General features: G+C 35.3%; 4 protein-coding genes across 4 annotated transcripts; 3 read left to right on the top strand and 1 right to left on the bottom strand.

Annotated features, from left to right (window-relative positions):
* Positions 1-319: 319 nt before the first annotated feature.
* On the top strand, positions 320-3,110 carry LOC144552525 (ABC transporter G family member 9-like). The gene is made up of 4 exons (XM_078300491.1): positions 320-496; positions 769-1,288; positions 1,957-2,273; positions 2,399-3,110. The coding sequence occupies exons 1-4, from the start codon at positions 320-322 to the stop codon at positions 3,050-3,052; spliced, it is 1,668 nt and encodes a 555-aa protein (XP_078156617.1). The 3' UTR covers positions 3,053-3,110.
* A 5,708-nt stretch (positions 3,111-8,818) lies between these two features.
* LOC144552750 (ABC transporter G family member 9-like) lies at positions 8,819-14,213 on the top strand. The gene is made up of 6 exons (XM_078300746.1): positions 8,819-9,158; positions 9,820-9,907; positions 10,187-10,383; positions 10,847-11,366; positions 12,220-12,536; positions 13,328-14,213. The coding sequence occupies exons 1-6, from the start codon at positions 9,090-9,092 to the stop codon at positions 13,979-13,981; spliced, it is 1,845 nt and encodes a 614-aa protein (XP_078156872.1). The 5' UTR covers positions 8,819-9,089; the 3' UTR covers positions 13,982-14,213.
* A 759-nt stretch (positions 14,214-14,972) lies between these two features.
* Positions 14,973-16,259, bottom strand: PSB27 (photosystem II family protein). The gene is made up of 2 exons (XM_078300784.1): positions 15,839-16,259; positions 14,973-15,423 (listed from the first exon to the last, which is right to left on the bottom strand). Exons 1-2 carry the CDS (start codon positions 16,105-16,107, stop codon positions 15,156-15,158), a joined length of 537 nt encoding a protein of 178 aa, XP_078156910.1. The 5' UTR covers positions 16,108-16,259; the 3' UTR covers positions 14,973-15,155.
* A 1,012-nt stretch (positions 16,260-17,271) lies between these two features.
* On the top strand, positions 17,272-20,058 carry LOC144553179 (NAC transcription factor NAM-B2-like). The gene is made up of 3 exons (XM_078301277.1): positions 17,272-17,737; positions 18,207-18,523; positions 19,090-20,058. The coding sequence occupies exons 1-3, from the start codon at positions 17,524-17,526 to the stop codon at positions 19,606-19,608; spliced, it is 1,050 nt and encodes a 349-aa protein (XP_078157403.1). The 5' UTR covers positions 17,272-17,523; the 3' UTR covers positions 19,609-20,058.
* The last annotated feature ends 2,346 nt before the right edge of the window (positions 20,059-22,404 follow it).

Raw genomic sequence — 22,404 nt, 5'->3', positions numbered from 1 at the left:
TTTCTATTATATATAATTAAGAGTTAGGAGAGTTAAGGTTGACAACTTGACATCTGTTACTGGTACATGATAATATAAAAAATAAGTAAATAACTAACTAAGGAGAACAGAGTTCCTAGCATTTGCACTAACAATATCCCATGCCGGTGTGCGTAGCATATGAATAAGCAATAACTTCTTAAAGGATCAGCTTGAATTAATTAACTGTGATAAAATCAGTAGAATTTGCTGTTTTCTTATGAACAATCTATTATTTTATATTATGGATTTGTAATAAAAAATTTAATTTTTAATGAAAGGTGTTGTTCTTCCTGGAGAGATGCTGGCACTGCTAGGCCCATCAGGTTGTGGGAAAACCAGTCTTCTCACAATACTTGGAGGCCGTCTCGCTTCAACTGGTAACAAATCTGGCAAGGGTAAAGTTACCGGAACTATTACCTTCAACGGCTGTTCTTACTCAAGTTCTCTCAGCCGTAGCATTGGATTTGTTACCCAGGTACTAATTAACATTGTATAAATTTCTGACATGCAATCTGTATATATCTAATATTACACTTGTGACTGAAGCTCAAGGAACAGATTCAAATGAAAAGAAATAGTGAAGGCAAAAGAATATAGATTGCTGATAACACATTATATAACAGCTCAAGGAACAGTTTTCACTAGTCTTTTTTTTCAAATTAATATTAATATATGAAGATGAAATAATAATATTTTATAAATGATTAGATAGGCTAACACTGATCGATGCTCATAAAATTATATCAGGATGATGTTCTTTATCCTCATCTCACTGTCACTGAAACCCTTCTGTACACTGCACTACTTCGACTTCCCAGTACAATTTCTAGGGAGGAGAAGGCATCCATTGCAGAGGCTGTCATGATAGAGTTGGGCCTCACAGCATGCCGGGATAGCATAATCGGGAATTCAGAAAAGCGTGGAGTATCTGGTGGGGAGAGGAAGCGAGTTAGCATTGGTCAAGAGTTGCTAATCAACCCAAGTTTACTCTTCTTGGATGAACCAACCTCCGGCCTTGACTCGACTACTGCTGGTAGGATCATGTTAACCTTGTCAAATTTGACGAAGGGTGGTCGCACTGTGGTCATGAGCATACACCAACCATCAAGCGGCATATTTTACATGTTTCAAAAGGTGTTGCTTTTATCGGCTGGGCATCCAATATACTTTGGAAAGGCTTCCTCTGCTATGGATTATATTGCAAGTGCTGGCTATGCACCAAGCGTACCGATGAACCCGGCTGACTTCCTTCTTGACATTGCTAACGGTATGTGAATTCGTGAACTTAATTTTGCTCATATGTGCAACTCAATGTATGGGAACCATATGCTATACATTATGTTTTCAAGCTTCTTTTGTCAAGGAAATAATTTATTTTTCTTTTCTTGAAATTGAATGCCAGAAAATAGAGTATGAGTCATAGACTCATAGTTATAATTACTTATTACAAATATATTTTTAATTTATAAGTATCGCATGTATATATGATGATTTGAATTATAAAGAGAACACAATAAAATGTGTGTTGGATTCAATCAAGTGGGCAACACATAATAAACTGAACAAAAGGTCAACTAGATGGAGAAGGGAACTCTGTTTAAATTAACAATTTTGTTATTGAATTTGTAAGTGGTACTACTACTATATATGCAGACTACAGGAACATGAACTCAGAGATTATTTGTGAACCTTGATTTCATTTTGATCTCGCTGTGCCATGAAATTAGAATATTAAAATGCCAGAAACATTTTCTTCAAAACTCAAAAGATTATATACATTAGACAATTTAAAGATGTCAGTATATACCTTTGCAAATTGATTGAGAAATGTAAACTCTACCATATATTATTAGTTAAGTTATTAAGCTTTTCTTATGAAGAATGCAAAAATGACTGGTAGTGCTATATATATCTTAGCTTTTTTATAAAATGTAGGCATATCTCCTGATGAAACACTACATGACAGAGAGGAAATCAAAGCTTCACTGGTTTTAGCATATAACTCGAAGCTGAAAAACTTGGTGCAAGAGGAAATGGAAGAAGTCACGACGCAATTGAGGGAAAATGCACCAAACAACAATACAGAAAAATGGTGTACCAGCTGGTGGGATCAGTTCACAGTGCTGCTGGAGAGGGGTCTAAAAGAACGAAAACACAAATCTTTCAATAGTTTCAAGATTACTCAAGTCATTGTCATTTCTCTTCTTGCTGGCTTTTTATGGTTCCAATCTCAAGATCATGTCCAAGATCAGGTAAATATGCTTCTGACTATTGTTGTTTTATTTTCTTTCCATTTCTTTCGACAAAAATACATATTACATGCATAGAGGACCTTGAGTACAAGCTAACAATATGACCAATGAAATGCTTGGTACAGGTCGGACTAATTTTCTTTATAGTAGGCTTTTGGAACTTAACCCCTGCTTCGGAATCCATTTTCACCTTCCCGCAAGAGCGTGAGATGCTATCCAAAGAACGCACCTCACGTATGTACCGTCTGTCCTCGTATTTCGCCGCCCGTTTGGTAGGTGATCTTCCCATGGAGCTAATCCTTCCAACTGTATTTACAACCATCACCTATTGGATGGGTGGTCTGAAACCAACAGCACTCAGCTACACAACATTTCTCATCATCACGCTCGCTACTGTTTTGGTTTCACAAGGCCTCGGTCTCGCAATAGGCGCTTTCGTTATAGATCTTAGAAAGGCAGTTACATTTTCATCAATTCTCATGCTAAGCTTCATGCTCGTTGGTGGGTTTTTCGTGCAAAAGGTACCTCCATTTGTTGCCTGGATTAAGTACCTTTCTATCACCTTTCATACTTTCAAGCTGCTGCTTGTCACACAATTCGCACCGACGGATTTATACGAGTGTGCACCAGGTTTGACATGCAGTGTGACTGATTTACCTCAAGTCAAGGTTGTCGGCTTCGAGCACAAGCAGTATAATATAATCATAATGCTCATAATGCTAATTTCCTGTAGATTTCTGGCTTATTTGGGATTGAGAAAAATTGGGGTTCACAGCTGATAATTTGATAATTAATAGCCTTGAAGGACAGTATTTTAGAATGGGTTATTCTAAGGTTATGGGCATTGGAAGAGAAGAAACTAGAGAGGCCTTTGTAGAAAGGTAATTAATTAATCATATTTATCTAGTGTAAGATGTGCATGTCAGGAAGAAATAAATGTAATGGTGAATTAGTGACAACAAAGAACCTAAATCCAATTTTAGAGAAGTGTTGTGGCTAAATAAATCATCTTGAATGTTGTTATTGTTTTTGTTTATACTCTGCTTTTGCCTTTTCACATTTCAGAGATCTCATGTGCTTGTTTCCTTGGCTGCGTTACCCTTTCAAATAATCTCAAAAAAAAAAAAATATATATATATATATATATGAGTAGAACTAGGGTGCTCTTAAGCTCACCAAAGTTTTGGTGAGCTTAACTCTAAAACTCATCAAATTTATTTTAAATGACGAATCCGAACCGTTGAAACCCGCCTATCTTACGTGTGATACATCTACATGTGAAATTTTTAAACATTCGAATTAATTTAGTATAAAATCAAGCGGTCAAAAAACGTTCAAAAAATAAATGCACTAAAATTAATTTATTAACCTTCTAATTTTGACCGCTTGACTTTATACTAAATTAATTCAAATGTTTAAAAATTTCACATGTAGATGCATCACACGTAAGGTGGGCGGGTTTCAATGGTTCGGATTCGTCATTTGAAATCGATTTGATGAGTTTTAGAGTTAAGCTCACCAAAACTTTGGTGAGCTTAAGAGCACCCTAGTTCTACTCATATATATATAACAAAAGGAGAAAGTAGACAATTATTGGAATAATTTAACACAAAACATCATCTAGTCCAAGGCATTGTGCTCCAAAAACATTCAAAAATGAATGCATTATAAAAAAAATATATAACTTGCGTTAAATTATAGGGAAAATTGTAAAAATGTCATTCCAAAACTTTGAAATTGTAAAAATGTCATCCTGAACTTTGAAATTGAAAAAATAGCACTCTAAACTTCATTAATTTGTAAATTTGTCATTTTTACTGTATTCTTATACTATTTTTATTAAAATTTAACTGAAAAATACTGTTTTGGTATAAGTATTTCCAATTTTACCCTTCATACAATTAATTGGTTATTTACCCTTCATATCAAACTTACCCCTGACTGCCCCCTCTCAAGCAACTCCACTGCTTCCTTTATCGAATTAATCCTATATTCTGATGGCACCTCCATTGTAGCCCACAGCTCTCCATCTTCATCCCCAATTATGAACCCAACACTCTCTAACACCTCTACTCCACCTTTAACTTCACTAATGGCCTCTCTGATTTTTGGATTCCCCATTCTAATCTTCCGAAATTTCTCACTGCTCGGCTCTCTCACAACGTTGCTCAGCAATTTTTCCATCACTTCAATAGAATTCTCAGTGGAGTTGCCAGAGAAAAAAAGTGCTGTTGACCCAGGTACCTGACTCAAGCAAATTGAAACAAACGCCCGAGATTAACTCAAAACGGTGCCTATTCGGGGATGGCATATTATTTTTGCTTTGAGATTCGTGCCAAGTTTAAAGAACTATCCTGGGCCGTCCAGGGGTGATCCGAATTCCTAACAAAGACCATACTATTTCCTCATTATTGTATCTCGAACACTGAATATGTGGACCCACTGAGTCAGATTCGTCTCTCTCCAACTAACCGTAGATCATACTCAATTTTTCTTCTGCGTACGACACAAAATCAGTCAAACTTGTACCAATTCCAAGTTTCCAACGATTTCACAGTCTGCCGCGAGCAAATTTTTATTTAGTCTACGGGCCCAGCGACAGAGTCACAGAGAAGGAAGGGGCAATACGGGCAGGCTTGGGCAGCCGAAACATTAAAACATTTGCTCTAAAAACGGGACCCGCAAATTTAAACAATGATCACAGCCGTTGGATCCTTATTTAACTGCGAAATGGGCCAGACTAGTCAGAATCGGAGGAAGAATTTCGAACCGGACTGGAGACAAACAACAAGTTCGTTAAGGTGGTCGGTTAAATATTGTTAACGGAGCAATTTTGGCTTCATCCAACACACGTATAAAAAAAAAATAGCGCTTCATCCGATTTGTGCGCTGCATGAAATAAAAAAAAGCATTACCTTGGCCCACACATCTCATTTATTTCTTAATTGTACCTTGGTCCAACACATCTGATTTTGAATAGGTCTTAGTCAACAACATTACAAAAATTGGTCTACCTTTCAACATATTCTAGAATTTGCTTTCACTTTAAAGGGAGATATTCAAACTGTTTTTCTTATCATGTTAAGTGCATTATGTTAGACCATATGGAAGATTAGAAATGAATTGTGCTTTCAACAAGTATCCAAAAAAACATTCAAAACCATTATCATGTTAATTATTTCTCTTATCTCTTATTAGTCAAGCAATGTCAAGAGACAAGTTGTTAATTAACGGATAGAACTTACAAATTACTCCGTTAATCTTCAGGTGGAAGTGAATCTTGTGAGCGTAGCAGTATCACTGGTTTTGCAAGAAATTACAAACCGAAGCCAAAAGCCCTGCGTTTTCCACGACCTAAGACCTTCAAACCTTAACATAATATTTCTTAGTGCTTTTCTTGTATTTTGAAATAGTGGCTGTTATCTTTATTTTCGTTATTTTAGAGAGAAGATACAGAATGACAGGATTTATATAAAAACCAATGCACCTCTTCATAAAGGGTCTGCATCTCTTCATAAAGGATCTGCACCTCTTCATAATGGGTCATTTTTTGGATTTGAGTTTTCCATAATGGGCGTACCAATTAATAAAGAGTATGGCTAATATAACATCAGTGTCATTTCAGTCTATATAACACCAACTCCAAAACCTATCAAATCAAGTTCAAATGGTGAATCCAAACCGTTCAAACCGATGTACTTCATTAGTTGTGCGTTTACATGTAAAATTTATAAGTTTTTGAGTTTATTTGGTATCAAGTCAAGCAGTCAAATGTTTGAGTTTTTAAGTTAATTTTAATACATTCATTTTTCAATTTTTTTTGCCGCTTGATTTGATACTAAAATAACTCGAAAATATAAAAAGTTCGCATGCAAATGCATCACTCATAAAGTAAATTAGTTTGAACGGTTTGGATTCACCATTTGAACTCGATTTGATAGATTTTGGAGTTGGTCTTATATAGACTAAAATGACACTGATGTTATATTAGCCATACTCATTAATAAATCCAACACAAGTGAAGGACCTGCTGGCGTTATGGTTACCAGAAGATCTAGATGTCATTCCTCTCCAAACTTGGGGGCCGAGAGAGAAAGACCTACAGATGGTGCTTTATCAACCTCCTGCTGACCACTCTTCTTCTATTGCGTAGAGGAAGAGCTGCCCGACATAGCTTATATTATCTTTTATGCTTTTCTTATGGATGTCATCTCTTATAATGTGTGTTTGTTTTTGGATATTTGCTACATGTTGGTTTCTCTGAACTCTAGTTTAGATTTTAGGATACTAACGAACAAGCTGTATGCTTTATTTCTGTGATGTTTTGTACTCCTCAGTTTCTGAAATGAAACTGGCGAAAAGCCTTTTATCAAAAAAAAAAAAAAAATGAAATAAAAAAAGCTGCTCTGTTAAAATCTTTTCCCGTTGTTAAGCCACATCAGCCAAGAACAGCTGACGCGTTGCTGAATTGTCACATCGTGGTTAATTACCGTGATCGAAGCATACATTTTAGATCATTTTTTATGTAACTTGATTGCCTAAATAAGGCCAACTATCATACCGATATCAATAATGAAATAAAGAATTGATTTGTGTGTGTTTATACAATCGATTTCTCATTTTGCCATTGTCGCCATCCTCGCACCTACCTTCAAAATCCTCCCAATTTACTGATTAACTGAGTCGTGTTCCATCAAGCACGCTCCAGTTCCGCTCAAAGCTCGCCAATTCTTATGATTTAACTCCAACTTTCCCAAAGATTACATCCAAAAATTGCCCAATTTTGCTCCGACACCGCCGATTCAATATGGAATTGTGGATTTCCCAAAACCATTTCTAAACCGAGTTATAACAACTGGTATTGTTATTCGCTCGTACCAGTCTGGTATAGCTCATTCTGTTTGCTAGTACAAAGTATGCTGGGTTTTTCGTAGTACAAAGCAAGCTGGTTTGCTAGTACACGTGTGCTCCGAGGTGATACGAACCGATCCACACCAGTTGATTTAATCCGAAAATAACATCAATTGATTAGGACTGTTATTCAACAAAACATGGAGTGCTCTCTTATTATTTTCATCCATAACAACTTGTGTTTAATGTAATGGTATATATTCTTGGAATAGCTTTCCACCAAGCAGAGGCGGAACATAATATATGAGAAAGGGTACTAAGCATCCCCATAAATTGAAATTTTGTAATTTTATTCTTTCAAGTATTTAATTTTTACAAAATTTATTACTAGTAGTCCGTCTTATAAATTGAAATTACATGACAATTATTCATTCAGCCCCCCTCAATCTCAATTTTCTAGTTCCGCCCCTGCCACCAAGAATGATACAATCACAGGTTCGGCATTAAGTAAACCATTTTTTTAATAGGGGAATTTCATGTATCCCCCTCAAAAACTTCAATATTACGTATTTCCCCCTTAAAAGTTTGTAATATCATATTTCCCCCTCAAAATTGCAAAAACTCACATATTTGCTCAAATCATCAACTTTTTCATTAATTTTAAACCCATCATCCATCTAAATTTTTAATATTGTCTAAATATTTGATTGGATCTTTCTTGATTCTTCAAATGTAGATCTATGCTTACTAGTGAGGAAGGCAATGAAATGACATCAGCAAAATCTTCTATTTCTGTATTTAAAATAACTGAAATACAAAATAATATTCCATGCGTCAAATTTTTTGAATGAATGCGTTCATAAGATGCTTAATTCTTACGCATGCATTCAGCTTTCAGAAACAATTTTGTATTTTGAGTTTTTGATAAAATAGGGAAGCTCTTATAATATTTTTTTTAAATGTGCTTAATAATTAAAGTTCTAATAATTGAGGATAACTCCATAGATACCCGAACCTAGATATCTTTAAAGATATACTTGTGTGAACGGTACGTTTAGTATATATGTCCAAACAATAGATCATTGTATTAATTGAGGAAGATCTTTGTGTTTATACTTTGTACATCTCTATCCCCCACCAATAAATATTTGAAAGACAACTATTAGCAAAAGGGATACAGTGTAAAATTAACAATAACAAAAATAAGCGTATGAACACACTACAAATCTTTTCTGGATTTGCAAGGAATTAAATGTATGACCCAAAAAAAAAAAAAAATCCTTTTTTGATAGTTTAAACGCCCACATGCTAACAAGAAAAACATATATAATTAATTACAAAAAAGTATGCATGGGGTAAATGAATATGAATATCTTACCGATGGAATGGGGGTGTTCGATATCCGATTGAAGCCGTTAAATATGCGTCGAGGTTCGTGTGTACAGCTTTAAGATTCGTGCATATCATGTGTGTACAAGTCTTGATACTAATCAAATGGCTCTGACCAGACATCAGAACACCCCCCCCCCCCCCCCCCCCCCCCCCCCCAAAAAAAAAAAAAAAAAAAAACCAACATATATGCTAGATGGAAAAGGAAAATAATAAAAACGGTGGACTAAAAGATAAAAAATCAAAGGGATAATATAAGAGGTAAGATTGCATGGAATTATATGACACAAGAGAGATTTGCTGCTCTCCTGTGTATCCAAAACAAGATAGTGTAATATACACTCCTCTCTTTTCCTATATTAATGCCAGAGAGTCAGAAGAAGTTTAATTTGTTAAGCCCGACCCCCCGCCCCCTTCTCCCCCAACGCTCGCACCGACCAAAAGAAAGGACTGCCTTCTTCTTTCTTCATAGCCATTGTTAATTGTAACCATATAATTGCCATAATTCTACTAATTAAGATATATAATATCTTGGAGAATTAATATATAGATCAGAGAGATTTATTTGGTGTGGCTATGATGGAGACAGAATTGGTTGGAGGTAGTACTATTTTTTCCAAGCCGCAACGCTCTCTCACTCTCAAGGTTTGTATGCTAAATTGCATCAGCTTTTTTGCTCCTCTATTTTTCTTTGGCATTTGATTTAATTAACAAGTTATCTTTTGTGTTCTTTTGAAGCAAAAAGACCAATAATAATATCAACTTTTATTAAACTAAAAAAAAAGAGCTGAACATTTTCAGCTGGCAAAGAATGTGACATGATTTTATAATATTTTGAAGTTTAAGAATGTTTTAAAGTACACTTTTCATAAGCATATTTTGCAAGAAAAAACTTTGCTCCTCTCCTTCCACGTGGTTCTGCCACTGTCTATTGTTCCTGTAAATTAATAGTGAAATATATTAACAAATAACAATAAATTAATTTGACAATTTTGACATGCTCATCGCATATAATTTCCAACTTTTCAAATTCAATATTAAATGTGATCTGTACTATTTATATCATGCACATCAAAATTAATGAATATTTATGCAAGTTTATAATGAAAATTTTATCATCACTGAATTCTAACTATAAATGGATTCGTAAGCTAATTAGTATCAGGTTTATATGTAAACCCATTATCTTTATGAATTAGAAACTAAGAACAAATACAGCTTTGGTGTTAAAGAGACAGCTGTAAATAGTACTTCTTGTCTTCTTGATTTAACATGAAAATTCTGACATTGATTATTTTTCATCTAGTTCGAGGATGTAGTATACAAGATCAAGAGCAAGGCACAGAACAGCAATCAGAAAAGTTCTACTCGCACCATCCTAAATGGAGTTTCAGGTCTCGTAAAATATAATTTCATAATTAGAGAATTTCCTAAATCTATAAAGTTCATTCCCAACTTTAAATCAGACAAAATAAATTCCCTAGAATATGTACCATTGAAAATAGTCCTGACATGTGTGCACACTGCACACCACATAAATTAGAGGTACCTGCCTAAAACACCAGGTTGATTAAAACAATCACAAAATAAGATTAGTTGAATTTGCTGATCCTGTATATAAGATCCATTATATGAAGGTAATTAATATTTTTTTTGTTTTCTATATATAAAAGGTGTTGTTTGTCCTGGAGAGATGCTAGCATTGCTGGGCCCATCAGGTAGTGGAAAGACCACTCTTCTCACAATACTCGGTGGCCGTCTCTCTTTGACTGGTACCAAATCTGTCAAGGGTAAAGTTACTGGTACTATTGCCTGCAATGGTTGTCCATACTCAAGTTCTCTCAGTCGTAACATTGGATTCGTGACCCAGGTACAAACATGCATCTTTTTCCTTTTTTGTTTGATGGTGTTCTTCCAATCTTAGTTACTTCCAGCATGCAATATGTTTATATCTTTACATGTTAGTGTTTTGGCATATGTTTTTCTTCACCCGTTGTATAATTAGTACTTCAAAAGTATAGCAGCAGTACTTGTGAGTAGAATTAAAAAATTACAATTTAAAAGAAAATAGTGGGAGAAAAGGACATATATTGCTAATAACACATTAATTATCCAATATTCCGGGTGATGTAACGAAAACAATTCATCAACGATCAGTAGTATTAGTTTCCAGAAAACTAGATACATTTTTCTTCTTTAGATTAGACATAATATTTCCTGATACACAATAATAGTTTTAGTGTTTATAATATATTACCAAGCAAAGCTTTTCCATTATAATGAGTAGTGATATTAAATAATTAGATGCTTAATGCTAAAAAAAATTAATTCAGGATGATGTTCTTTACCCCCACCTCACTGTCACCGAAACACTTCTCTACACTGTGCTGCTCCGGCTCCCCGATTCAATCTCAAGGAAAGAAAAGGCTGACATTGCAGAGGGTGTCATGGCAGAATTGGGCCTGACAGCATGCCGTGACAGCATAATCGGCAATTCAGAAAAGCGTGGAGTATCAGGCGGAGAGAGGAAGCGTGTTAGCATTGGTCAGGAGTTGCTCATTAACCCCAGTTTACTCTTTTTGGACGAACCCACCTCCGGCCTAGATTCGACTACTGCTGGTAAGATCGTGTTGACATTGTTAAATCTGACAAAGGGTGGTCGCACAGTGGTCATGAGCATACACCAACCATCCAGCCGCATGTTTTACATGTTTCACAAGGTGTTGCTTTTATCGGACGGGCATCCATTATTCTTTGGTAAGGCTTCCTTGGCAATGGACTATTTTGCAAGTGTTGGATATGCACCAAATGTAGCGATGAACCCGTCTGACTTCCTTCTTGACATTGCTAATGGTATGTGATTTCATGACTTTTGCTCATATATACAGAACATTTTAGAAAAAAAAAAAAAACATATGCTTCTTTAGTCCTGGTTTGTTTTCCTTTTCTTTTAAATTTGATTGTTTGCATCATTACATGAACACTTTCATGATCACCAGAAAATTTCAATGCAAGTCTAGGTAATAAGCATTGCCATGTGGTCATAAGGCTTTAAGTTAGAATGCGAAAACTATACTTATTTGACCAAGTTAACTTAAGAACACGAAATAAATTTTTAAAAAAATAGAAAAATACCAAAACATGGAGAAATGACTAGGACAGCAACACTTCCCTTTATTTTGACAACAACTCTGTGTTAATAAATTGATTTAATTTGCTAAGCGATAATATGGTAATTGCCAATATATGTATCTTCCCCTGTTTTGTTTGTTTATGCACGATGCCATGCCTGATTAAAGGATTATAAATGTAACTAATTTTGTAAAAAATATTTTCGCCAAAAAATAGGACCCTAAATTATTAATGATTCAGCTAGCGATGAGCCCAAAATGGTGAGTTTAGAATCAATTTCACATCTGGGATCCATGACTGAGATTTGGTACGGTACAATGTTTACATTGTAAAAAAAGAAAAGAAAAAAAAAAACACCTTTGTAGCTAGCATTTTATTTTTCTTATCAAGAGAAGTTACGAATACTTAATTTCAGATGCAGGACACTTAATGAATTGAAATTCTAGTGCACTTATCTACAAAGAAAAAGAAATTCTAGTGCACTTATCTCGTTTAAATCTACATCTAAATTCTTCATACACCTTTTACTAATACTGATAATAAATGTTTGTGATGCAAATATATCAAAATGCAGGTTTGTCTCCAGACGAAACAGTGCGTGATAGACAGGAAATTAAAGATGAACTGGTTTCAGCATATAACACAGAGCTGAAAAACTTGGTACAAGAGGAATTGGAAGAAGTGACGAGGCAATTGAGGGAAACTGAGGAACCTAACCCAAGTACAAAATGGTGCACCAGCTGGTGGAGCCAGTTTACAGTTTTGCTGCAGAGGGGTCTAAAAGAAAGAAGGCACGAGTCTTTCGGCACTCTTAGGATTATTCAAATTTTTATGATCTCTATTCTCTCTGGCGCTTTATGGTTCCAATCTCAGGGACATGTCCAAGACCAGGTATATATGATAGTTGATTTTGTATTCCATTATCATCCCCTGTACTGTCAAATGATGAGACAACTTTGAGTAACAGACATGGGCGGATCTACATTTATCCATAGGGGTGCTTAGCCACCTCTATGATTTAAAATTTTAATTTTGTATATTGAAACTTAATTGAATTTTATTTTATTTTTAAACTTCTTTATAGTCCAGCCCCCATCATTAAAGAGTATGGCTAATATAACATCAGCATTATTTCAGTTTATATAACACCAACTCCAAAACCTATCAAATCGAGTTCAAATGGTGAATCCAAACCGTTCAAACCGATCTACTTCATTAGTTGTGCGTTTACATGTAAAATTTATAAGTTTTTGAGTTTATTTGATATCAAGTCAAGCGGTCAAATGTTTGAGTATTTAAGTTAATTTTAATACATTCATTTTTCAATTTTTTTGCCGCTTGATTTGATACTAAAATAACTCGAAAATATAAAAAGTTTGCATGTAAACGCATCATTCATAAAGTAAATTAGTTTGAACGGTTTGGATTCACCATTTGAACTCGATTTGATAGGTTTTGGAGTTGGTGTTATATAGGCTGAAATGACACTGATGTTATATTAGCCATACTCATCATTAAATATAAAATGTTTACTTGAAGTCTGGTTAGAGCTCTATATTGTGGTTGTAGAGGCTTGGATTTAAATCTCACCTATCACATATTGTAAATTTTAAATTTTAGCTCCTCCTATCAAGATTTTCTAATTCCTCCCCTCATTAACAGAATGATATATGGTTTTATAGGTGGGATTGATTTTCAACATAGTCGGCATTTGGAGCTTCACCCCAGTCTTTGAAGCCCTTTTCACCTTCCCGCAAGAGCGCGAGATGCTAACCAAAGAGCGCTCTTCTCGCATGTACCGCCTTTCCTCCTACTTGATGGCTCGTTTGATAGGGGACCTTCCAATGGAACTTATCCTGCCAACTGTATCTGTCACGATTACCTATTGGATGGGTGGTCTAAAACCGGATGTGTTAAGCTACTTAGAATTCCTCCTCGTCATCCTGTTTGCAGTTTTGGTTTGGCAAGGCTTCGGTCTCGCCATTGGTGCTTTCATAATGGATCTAAAAAAGGCGGCGACATTTACATCAATTCTCATGTTGCTATTCACGATTGTCGGTGGGTTTTACGTGCAGAAGGTACCTGTATTTCTTGCATGGGTCAAGTACATCGCTGTCAGCTTCCACACATTCAAGCTGTTGCTTCTAACGCAATTCACTCCGGAAGATACATACGAGTGTGCACCAGGTCAAGAATGCAGCGTGGCCAATTTGCCTACAGTCAAGGTGGTCGGCTTTGAACACAAGCAGTTTAATTTAATTGCAATGTTTGTGTTGCTAATTCTCCTCAGGTTTCTGACTTATATGGGTTTGAGGAGGATCGGGGTTTCCAAATGATCCCGTACCAGTACTGCAGGTTAGCAAATCCCAATAATAGGCAGTATTTTAGATCAGAAAAGAGTCTGTCTAGAAAGGTCATTAATCCTATTTGTGTACTTTAAGAGATGTTTGTCAGAAAGAAATTAATGTTATAGACTTATAGTGACAGAAAAGCACCTAAAAAACTTGTTTGAGAATTTTAGTGGCTAAATAACTTTTAAATAAGGGTTTGTGTTTTTGGTGTTATCTACTCATTTGATTTACTGTTTTAGTTATTGACCCTCTTTAAATCCTAAAAGGAAAAAAGGAAAAAAGAAAAAAAGATAACAAAACAAGAAATCTGAGAATAAGAATAAAGTGGAGATGTTAGACCAAGGGTCTCAGTACCTTCTGGTATCTATAAAGGAGCATTGTTTGATTGTGATACCAACAGAGAACATATTTGCAATAGACCAGCCAAAGTATCAGAAACCTCTGTCCTAAAATTAGCAACATGTAACCAAGAATTGCTCTAATTTAGTGCAAACACATGGGATAGGTGTGACAGTGATTAGTGTACTTCATAACCAACACTTTTTTTATGATGGAAATATGTGGGACATCTTCTGGGAGAATATATACTACTAGCACTAACCACTACATATCTTAGATTCTTTTTTTATTCATTGTCGGATGCGAATACCTTGTGGCCCCCAACATCATCTCATTTTCTCACTCTCTTTCTTCAATTACCAACAATGTGATGCATGTGTATGAAAACTATATCATTTATCTACTAATAACTGGAGAACTATCTAGATCAGTACATGGATTTTTTTTTTTATCCAATTAGAAAACTGTGTTGCAATTTGTATATCAAATTTTATCACTTTGTCAATGCATCATAAGTTTACAACATTTTTGGAGGCACAATATCAATTACATGCTTAAATTGGATTGCTGTCTATGAAAACCATTACTTATACTAGTCTCCATGCATAAGCAAATTAAGTACAAATAACTTATCATATGTCTCAAAGGAATATAAATTTCTTACTTGTAAGTTGTAAATGCAGTTATAAATTACACAATTACATAAAAATGAGAAAAAAGAGCATGAAGAAAGAACAGACCTCATCCCACGGTAACGCAACCATATATTCCCTCTCTATAACAAACCATGCATGCTAACAAGAATTAGCATGTAATTAAATTATCTCCCTCTAAGTAAAGCCTTCTCAGCAGTGTCCATCTCCTCTAAGATCCTTTGCTTACGCTTGGCTGGAATTGGAGCGGTCGGGCCAAAACTAATATAGTGACCCGAAACAGCATTTAAAGCAGAGTACATGTCACGGAAGGAGGGTCGACCGAGCAGGGACTTCTCGCGCCTGTATTTTGCAACCCAGCTATTTGACATCTCTCTCAACTCAGCGACTGCATCCGCCACATTTGGGTCCTTCTTATCCATGGTTATTGTGTTTCTGAAATGGTTAAAAAGTAACAAAAAAATTTTAGAAAAAGAAAAGAAAATTGCCATGTTACACACTAATATAGATTCTGCGTGTCTTTGATCAAAATTGGATGCCAATTTCATCTTGTGAATGATGTTGTTTGAATTTAAGATTTTACTACAGTTTCATAATCCCTTTATATTAAACTTTTAAATCGATATTTCACTCAAATTTTTTTGTTGTAATTCAATCAAATTAATCTGTAAACAAACACCATCCGGATTACAACCAGGACTTGTGCATAATTGACAGCTTTCCTACATTTCATATAAAAAAAAAAAATTTACAGATTTCAATTCCATTTGTACGAATGAAAATAGACCAAATAGAGCAAATAATTCTTTGCTTGTAAGACACTTGGTTATTTTTATGAACATACACATACCTCACCTTGCTAATCACCTCTGATGTCTCCTTCACATACTCTTCATCCGATTCAGCCAGTGCGGGGGAAACCGGCTGGAGTTGCGAAGCAATTAGTCCAGCAGTTAGCATGGTAGTCACAAGTTCTCTTCGAGACGTGGCATTGGTGGCCACGACACGAGAATTGTTCGCAGATTGTCTGGAGGGGAGAATTGGCCGAGGAGGCAAGTAATGCTTTGGCTTGGTCGAGGCCGGGCTTGTCAGAAGGGATGGGGGTGATGACGTGGCCATTTTCTGTGAAGAATCAGGAAAACAGAGGTAATAAGTTAGGTACTTACATGAGTTTGGATGGTTGGAAGAAAGAACCGGGAGAGGTGAGGTGCCACGTGGCTTATCACCTTATCTCCAAAGCCTTTCCAATGGGACGCTCTCAGACTCTGTATGGATAGACCAGATTACGGCCACGGTTGATTTCTGGGCCTCTTAAGTTGGGCCCAGTTTAGGCCTCCCGACTGTTGATTCCCTGGCCCAAGTTCATTCACTGGATATAGCCAGTGCAAGGACCTGGAGGAAGAAAATAAAAGACCTGGCAAGAGAATTTTTTATATATAAAAATTATTATTTAATAATATATAAAATAAAGTAAGTGCGTAGCAATTTCAGAACATAGACGGATTCGAAGAATTTTTTTTTTTTTATTGTCACAACATCATAGAAAACCACTCTAGAAAAATTGAACATATAGGATTCGAGAAAGTAAAATTCAAAATTTCAGAGTTTTGAGTCAAATTTTTGTTCAGATCCAATTAATGTGGATTCTGTCACAACAACCCAGAAAAATCATTGTAACACATTCAGATTTATTAGATATGAAAAGAAGGGAGAGAAAAGGGGTTCGGGTCCCCTAAATTAACCCAATTTTTGGGTTTTGGATTGAGACCGTCCAATTCGAATCCGTCGTTCGAGATTGGTTCAGAATTCAGATTCATTGTTGGGCATATGTGCGCTCCATTTTAGATAGATTGTCACGGATTCGAATTGAACGGTCCCGATCCAAAACCCGGGTTACTTTACTGGATCTGAACTCGAGAAAAAGGGATTTGGTGGATGGATCATGGATGAATAATAAAATTTGAAGCCTTATATTTTACACGGATTCAAAATTTTAAAATTTTCAGATCGCATGTGGCCAACTACACACAGCATCTGTGTTGCAGTTATATTTTTTATATCCAAAAAAAATGACTCCAAACTTTGGATCCAAGAAAAAATAAAAAAAACGGGATCCTTCTACTAAATTGAAAATCCAAGCTGCTCATTCCATTTCTTTAATTATTTTATATAAATTTCTAAAAATAAAATTTCTCCATGGGCACTGAGGAGGCGACACGTGGCAGTGGCACTCTGTTCCTGAGAAAGGAGTGGGAGTGAACACGCGTGTGGCGATTGTTCGGTATAACAACAGCATTCACCGCATTCTCTGCTCCCAACACCTTCTGCACCTCCTCTCTCTCTCTTACCCTCTCTCTCTTCTCTCTTTGCTCCTCTCTCTCTCTCTCTATACTAACCTAGCACTCTTATACTCCTTTTACTTTAACCAAACCCCCTTGTCTCCTCATCCAAATTATATAAAATAAAAAGATTTATTATTATATAGCTTCTGGGACAGAGTAGCAAAGACTTGTGTGAGCCGAATCATCGGCTGAGATGGAGAGCACAGATTCATCGTCTGGCTCTCAGCACCAACTACAAGAGCAGATGAGGCAGCAGCAGCTACAGTTGCCGCCGGGTTTTCGTTTCCACCCGACAGACGAAGAGCTGGTGGTGCACTATTTGAAAAGGAAGGTTGCATCGGCTCCGCTTCCTGTCTCCATCATAGCCGAGATCGATCTCTACAAGTTTGATCCCTGGGAACTCCCTGGTAAATAAGTAAATTCTTTTAACTTTATTTTTGTTGTGTCTATATATATCTGTTCTTTATCCACCAGCGCATTCCTCAACAAGTTATAATTAAAAGAATATATTATCAAAAGAGTTGTAAAAGTATTCAATATGTTGTGTTGATTCTTTTTTAGTTATATGTGTTAATTACATGTAGTTACAAATTAATTTTTTTCCATCTATCTAGATAGTTATGATATTTATTTGTTGATATAGACTGAAGATGCTGTCAACCGTGATGTATTTATTATACTCGATTGAGAATAACCCTCTCATGTTTACTGTTGTTGATTGACAACAAGAAAACCTTGTCTATTTTATTAAGAACTAATATCATATATAGCTTATATGTAACCATCACTACCATGCATGCATGACATCATTGATTGATGAACAGCCAAAGCATACTCTTATATACATGTTATATTTTTTTTTTTATTTACACACAGGGAAGGCTGCCTTTGGGGAGCAGGAGTGGTACTTTTTCAGCCCAAGAGACAGGAAGTACCCAAATGGTGCACGGCCAAATAGGGCGGCGACATCTGGCTATTGGAAAGCGACCGGCACCGATAAGCCCATCCTTGCTACAGGAGGCGCACACAAGGTAGGTGTGAAAAAAGCGCTAGTTTTCTACCGAGGAAAGCCGCCCAAGGGAACGAAGACTAATTGGATCATGCATGAGTTTCGCCTAGTAGACAGCCCCTCGATCAGTGCTTTACGGTCGCAAAACGGAGAACCAAGTGCCAAGAAGAATAACTCTCTTAGGGTATGTTGATTTCAATTATATATATGTGTGTGTGTGTGTGTGTGTGTGGCAGATTCAGGTGCGGATCAAGTATTAAAAATTAAGGAATATTGTTCATGGTCAATTGTTCCTGATATTCTTTGTAAAAGATTCTATGTTGATAACTTAATATATTGCATATATATTAGATAAAAATATTATAAAAATTATACTTATTTGATCCGTAATTATTTTATATATTTTAAATTGACACTCATATAAACATTCTAAAAGAACAATAAATCAGTAATTTTGTCTATATGGTGAACTCCATATAGTTCAAAATCCTACATTCGCCCCAGGCAGGTTGATACTAAATTCATTCAAATGCTTAATTATTCACCTAGCACAATATCGTCACATTTTACTTATTAGTTCTTCTTTTACTTAATATTTTTAGAAAGCATGCATGTTGTGTTATTAATTACTGAATCCAGATGCTATATTTAATATTAAAATTTACAGTGCAGACCAGGATAAATTATAATGTTTGCAACCACGAAGGTTGTTGCAAAAGTAAAATTGTCTAATTTCAATCATTTTGGCAGCTAGATGATTGGGTTCTGTGCCGAATATACAAGAAGAGCAACAAATGCCCCAGCCACGACAACCTGAGTAGCCTTCAAAGGGTGATGGTCGAGAACGAAAGAGATGACCCGGTGGTGGTTGATGACATGGCGGCTGTACCTTCCCCAAACATACCTCAGAATCAATTTCGAGCCCCACCGAACAATTACAACAATGCTATTTTAGAGAATGAAGAGATCGTCTTCTTTGACGGCCTCCTGACAAACCCAGATGGTTTGAACCATGCCGGTAAACGTGTTGTCACATCTCCATACATGATGAATTCAACACCGGCAGTGGCAACACTTCCAATAGCTAAAAGATTGGTCGGTACCAGCAATGCCAATGTAAACTCTGGAAATGGCGGCGGTGCAGCTGTGGCAGCTTTCCTCAATCAGTTGCCTCAAGGCATGGCGTATCTTGGAGATGGTAATGCGAGTAACATTTCGTTACAGCATCAGTACCAGTTCTCTGGCATTAACTGGATGACACAGAATTAATTAGTTGCGAAGGCAACATGTATAGTTGCGGCGCGCGCACTAATTGTCAGGTTTCCGATCCATGCACATGCATGTCAACACCGATTTACTTGTTCATAAACATACTTAATTGCATATATATGCTACAGATAGTAATTGTGTGAGAGGTATAATAAGACATACACGCATGCACATTTATATATAACTTCTAAATATTTCCTCAAAAAAATAAGCACCGTATATACGTATATATAACTTTATACTGATTAGTGTGCAAAGGGTTGGAATGGTATGTAGCATGTGTTTGTTAGGTTTTTAGTATTGCATGTGTGATATTAATTTTTCTTGTATTATTCTGCCGACAGATATATTCCTGTAATATAGTTTGAGTTTGTTCTAATGTGAACAAATTTAAGCTAACATAAATATATATGAAGAAAACAAAGCTATAGATGATAGATAAATACAGCCTCCAACCTTCTCTTTCTGGTAATGTGTTGTATATATATAACACAGACAATGAAAGTGCAAATTTTTGTTTCCACTTTAGTTTAATATATTAAGTCTCTACCATAAGCTAGTTAGTTATCTATCCTAGTTACACCTGGCGTAGTCTGTCTGTTATAACCGGTCTACCCATATCTTACACCTTTCTCTCTCAAAATAACTTTAATATTTTGATAATTTCATATGATAAATCAGAAGGCAAATAATAGTCCAACAGCTAATCATGGGAATATTCCCCTAGCTTGATGTGTGTGTGTACGTATATATATAATTCCTGATCACCAGTTTCTATCAGGAAAAAAAAAAATTTCAACTTGCTATAATTATCATAGGTGCTAGAATTATATCAAATTCTAAAAAATTTATCTAGTATACCTGATTGACAGTAAAGAAATTAAAGAAAGATGTTGATCGATCTTTTTATCTTGTAGGGACATCAAAGGACCGTAGAATTGACATGTCATATCAGAGTTGACCTCTTTGTCCAATTAATTAACACGTCATGGCAGATGCTAATCTTCTTGTCTGATTAATTAAAGCTTTATCCGACGCTGACATGCAGCTTTGGTTCTTCTTCTCTCCCTTTTCACAGTATAATTAGGATTATATCCTTGTATGAATGCATAACCATCGCTTTCATGCAAGTAACAAGGTCTCGGTAAATTAAGTTCAAACATATATCATATGCATGCATGATGTACTGCTTAATTATATACGCAACCTCTGCATATATATATAGTTTAGTGGTTAGAATTTCATTTTGTAGCCGTGGAGACTTGAGTTTGAATCTCAACTACCACATACATTATGATTTTGTGTTTCAGCCGTCTCAATTTAGATTTTATTTAATTAGTTATTCTCCTGATGGAATATCCTTGTTTTAGGTAATTATTTTTCATATAAAGGTTAAAGTTGAGAAATTTACACCTGTTTGGATGGAGAGTAGAGGAAGGGAGGGAATTAATGGAAAGAAAATAAAATTTTTATTGAATTGTGTTTGGTTGACAAAATTATGTCAGATGTGAAGGATATAGGATGTGAAATGTTTAATATTGTATCATTATAATTAATAAAACTCGGTTTTCCTTCCAATTTAGAATGTTATGGATAAAAATAAATTTTGTTACAACTACTAGAAAAAATAACATAAATATTCAATTTTATATCTTACCTATATAATTCTCATAGAATTTTGGTGGCACAATCCTACAACAGTTACCGAATTTCTCATTAATATTCTAAATTTAATCAACCAAACAGAAATAAGACAGAAACCAAAATTAAATTAATTTTTCCTCATTAATTATTCAAACACGAAGAAGTTAAATATATATTTTTTTTCTATTCCATTATATTCTCTTTTATTCTTCATCTCCCCTTCCTTCCTCTACTCTCCATCCAAAGAGGGTGTTAGAAATATTGGCGGTACGTTCTCTTAATTAGATGGCTTTTGTACTTTTTTCTACGGTTTCGTTAAGCCATAATTAATTTGTTCAGGTCATTAAATGTCTCATCCATTTCTAAAAGTCATGGCATGCTGTCAAATTAAGACCTAACTGTATCATGGATTTAGCTTCCTTAAAAACGAGTTTGGCTAGTATAACATCAGTGTCATTTCAACCTATATAACACCAACTCTAAAATTTATCAAATCGACTTCAAAGGGTGAATCCAAACCGTTCAAACCGATCTACTTCATTAGTTATGCATTTACATGCAAAATTTATAACTTTTCGAATTTATTAATTTAGTATTAAGTCAAGCGGTCAAATGTGTGAGTTTTGAGTTAATTTTAATACATTCATTTTTCAATATTTTTACCGCTTGATTTAATACTAAAATAACTCGAAAATATAAAAAAAAAAAAAAATTGTATGTAAACGCATCACTCATAATGTAAATTGGTTTAAACGGTTTGAATTAGTCATTCAAAGTCGATTTGATAGGTTTTAGAGTTAATGTTATATAGGTTAAAATGACACTGATATTATATTAGCCAAACTCCTTAAAAACCCATGCTGTTGGATCTTAATTAGTTGTCAGCAACAAAAACTCGATTATAATTTGTGGCTCGCTCAAAATCACACTTGATTGAATTGTGAGACTAACGATTAACGAGTCAGAGTTAATTGAGTTTGAGCTGAGTTCAGGTCGCTCGAAATGGTTGAATAATTAATTGATTAAACAATACATACGGGATTAATTCTGCACGATATATAATAGTTATAGGGGCATGATCTATATGATCAGTGAATTTAATGAATTTTAGAGTCGTTGTATATATTTCATAAATTATTTTTGTCGACGGTA

This window comes from Carex rostrata, chromosome 4 (assembly GCF_964058835.1).
Source record: "Carex rostrata chromosome 4, lpCarRost1.2, whole genome shotgun sequence".
NCBI lineage: Eukaryota > Viridiplantae > Streptophyta > Magnoliopsida > Poales > Cyperaceae > Carex > Carex rostrata.
Note: the sequence above shows the minus strand (reverse complement) of the source record. Positions and strands in the feature narration are given on the sequence as shown.